Raw genomic sequence first — 3700 nt, 5'->3', positions numbered from 1 at the left:
TGGAATATTATATCGAATAACACAACATATGGGTCTATAGAACGAAATTATAATTTGGAATCATTACTAAAGAAAATTATGATACTGATGAATCGATATTGAATTACTTTCAAACAAAATGACTCCTTTCTTGTAACCACTCTGAAAAATCCAATATGCCTACCACACACTCTCCACATCTAAAATCACACTCTTTATATAAATATATATATATATATATATATATATATATATATATATATATATATATATATATATATATATATATATTATATATTTATAGATATAAATATACATAGTATATATATAAATATTTATAGATATAAATATATATAATATATATATATATATATATATATATATATATATATATATATATATATATATATATATATATATATATATTATATGGGAAGGAAGAAAGAGAGAGAGAGAGAGAGAGAGAGAGAGAGAGAGAGAGAGAGAGAGAGAGAGAGAGAGAGAGAGAGACTTCTAGCTTGTGTTTACGAAAGACTTTTTTGTCAACAAGTTGTTCGTGAGAATGGCATAGCAAATAACACAACAAATACACCATATAATTATAAGTTAGAATCATCATACTGATAGAATTAAGATCTGCTGAAATTATACTGAAATTATGTTCATCCATAATTTTTCGTGGTTCCCCTACAGCTCTAACAAGTACTTCCTAGGCCCACCGTCGTCCCCCCCCCCCCCACCCTGCCCGTTGCCCTCCCCTAACAACCAAACTCCTCTACACCCGAAATTCTGGAATCTATTGATATTGGGGGTGACAGAGGGGGACTGGAGACGACAGGACATTTGGTTTTGACTGCACGTACAGTATGTATGTATGTCCTCAAACGCACAATATTGATCATTAATTGGTTAATTAATCCTTAACACACATACACACGTATATCTATATATCTATATGTATTTATATATATATATATATATATATATATATACACATTATATATATATATATATATATATATATATATATATATATATATATATATATATATATATATATATGTGTGTGTGTGTGTGTGTGTGTGTGTCTACATAGCCAAGTGCACATACACACACGTATATATGTATAAAATGTATGCATACAAGCACACGCGCACCCAAATATTGTATATATATATATATATATATATATATATATATATATATATATATATATATATATATATATATATATATATATATATATATATATATATATATGTGTGTGTGTGTGTGTGTGTGTGTGGGTCTATCATTTCACAATCTTACATTATAATTATATTGGAGCCAATTTAATAATAATAATAATAATAATAATAATAATAATAATATGAATGATAATAATGATGATGATAACAACAACAACAACAACAACAACAACAACAACAACGAAATAAAAATAATAATAATGAAAGCTAAGGAGACGTCTGAAAGCTGTATATTATTATTATTATTATTATTATTATTATTATTATTATCATTATTATTTCTCAAGTTAACACCGTCTTCCGTCGGGAAAGGAAGAAAAAAATTCCCGGAGATCTGTTGTTGTTGGAGTCGGTGACGACAAAAATGTCTCCAGGAGACTGAGAAGTCTTCAGAATCCGTTTTAGACTCTTCTTCATTTTTTTTCAAACCAATGCTGATACGAACCTCTGGATAGGTATGTATAGTTATGGCTAATATTAAACAAGCATTCGGTGTGTGTGTGTGTGAATATGCTCGGACAATTTGTTAGAGGAAAATACTAGCCTCAAAATGCAGCTTCAGTTATTCAAGAACGGAACGCTGCATGCGAGGACGACGTTAAATCTTCAAAGACAGCTGTGAACTCTCCATGAGTCCTTGGTCTTCAAATGGTTTTCTTGGATTCTCCCAAAGGCGCCGCGTTTTGGAGACTGTCGTGCAGTCGCCTCCAGGATGGATTCCTCAGTGGGTGGCTACAGCGTTGTCCTTGGATTGGGGCCTTTTGGAAAGCCCGTGAGGAACTACGTGGGTGTGAACTTGGATTGCGGCAAATGGAGGCGGTAGCTTTGAGATTCAACGACCACTTGAAATCAAGATGGTTCGTTAGCAAACTTCCCGAATTCGACATCGGAGCAAGGGAGGAAATCCTTTCTCATGGTAACAAGACAATTTACATCGGTTTGGCTGCTGTTGGACCCAAATTCGGTTTAAAAATGTTTGCTACGAGAAGGATGGTGGGAAATCTTGAGGAAGAAAAAAGCAAGTTACAAGGACAACTAAATGAACTGAGAATAGTAGTAGAAGAAATGAATACAGAAAAAGAGACGCAAGAAAAACTGAGAGCTTGGAAAGAGACTGAGAATTAAAAGCTGAAAATTGACTGAGCTGAAAAAGACCTTCAGATGAAGAAACGGGAGAAGAAGCAGAAAACTCTAAACACGGAAATGGAGGAAATTGAGAAAATCTGTAATGAGAAAATAGGAAAACTGCAAAACAACTGCGTCCAAAAAGATCTTCAGATGAAGGAAGAGGAGAAGAAACAGGAAATTCTTGAAACGGAAATGGAGGAAATGGAAGAAATTAATAAAATCCTTAATGAGAAAATAGAAGAACTTGAAAATGACTACGTCCAAAAAGATCTTCAGATGAAGGAAGAGGAGAAGAAACAGGAAATTCTTGAAACGGAAATGAAGGAAATGGAAGAAATCAATAAAATCCTTAATGAGAAAATAGAGGAACTTGAAAATGACTGCGTCCAAAAAGATCTTTAGATGAAGGTAAAAGAAAATTTACTGGAAATTCTAAAAACTGATAACGAAGATATGAAAAAAGTTCAAAAACAGAACACGGACCAACTAAATCAATTGAGAAATAAAATAAATGAATTGGAGAGAGCAACAGGAGCAAGAAAGGCTGAAGGAACAATTGAGAAACGAAGTAAACAAACTATAAGCCGAGAAACAGGTGAAAGAAAAGATGAAAGCTGAGAAGACTTCTGATCATCAAGAAAAGGAAAAGTAGTCCGTGAAAAAAAGACATTCAAGAGAACGAACAGCCGAAGAATGAAGACATGAAGAAAGAGAGTAAGAAGGCAACGGAAAATGTATTAAAGGCTGAAGCGAACGCAGCCTCCGGAAACACTCTTGACATGGATACCATATTGAACTGTTGCCAAGAAATTGAGAAATATCTTCAAGAATGCAGCAGAGTCTACGTGCTACGAGGGAAGCACCTTCTCAAACTTGGCCTTTTCGACGCTGCCGTGAATGACTTTGAAACTGCGAGAACGGTAGAGGGATTTGAGGAATGTTTGAAATTCATAGAAGATGCTAAGGCGCAAAGGAAGAAATGGGTAAGCCAACCCATTATGCGATTTTGGGTATGAGTCAGACGGCCACTAGGGCAGAAATTTTAAAAGCCATCAGAGTCTAGGCCATGAAGCTACATGCGGACAGACATGGGGGCAAACCCAAATTCATACGGGGGGGGGGGGGGGGGGGGCGCCAGGAAGGGGTGGGAGGACGGGCTGGTGAATTACGACTTGTTAAAGCTGTTCAGGTTCAGGTTCTGGGGTGAGGCATAGCCTTTACAACGGCGCCTCTGTGTCTTTTAGTTTTGTGTGTTCCTTATTTTCACTAGTTTTTCTCTTTTCATCCACATTTGTTGTAGTATACTTTTCTTATTTTCAATATTCTCTTCACAAAAAAGGAATTTT

The 3700-nt window shown here is 34.8% G+C and overlaps 1 protein-coding gene across 1 annotated transcript; it reads left to right on the top strand.

The window, feature by feature from the left end:
* The first annotated feature begins 2387 nt into the window (after nucleotides 1-2387).
* Nucleotides 2388-2756, top strand: LOC137645396 (calcium-binding and coiled-coil domain-containing protein 2-like). Its single transcript, XM_068378199.1, has one exon. The coding sequence runs from the start codon at nucleotides 2388-2390 to the stop codon at nucleotides 2754-2756; it is 369 nt and encodes a 122-aa protein (XP_068234300.1).
* The last annotated feature ends 944 nt before the right edge of the window (nucleotides 2757-3700 follow it).

This window comes from Palaemon carinicauda, chromosome 8 (genome assembly GCF_036898095.1).
Source record: "Palaemon carinicauda isolate YSFRI2023 chromosome 8, ASM3689809v2, whole genome shotgun sequence".
NCBI lineage: Eukaryota > Metazoa > Arthropoda > Malacostraca > Decapoda > Palaemonidae > Palaemon > Palaemon carinicauda.
The sequence above is the reverse complement of the archived record's forward strand: the minus strand, read 5'-3'. Positions and strand labels throughout refer to the sequence as shown.

Bases quoted from the DNA above. Each gene is read 5' to 3' on its own strand.
- LOC137645396 (XM_068378199.1), top strand. From the start codon at position 2,388: ATGAAGAAACGGGAGAAGAAGCAGAAAACTCTAAACACGGAAATGGAG.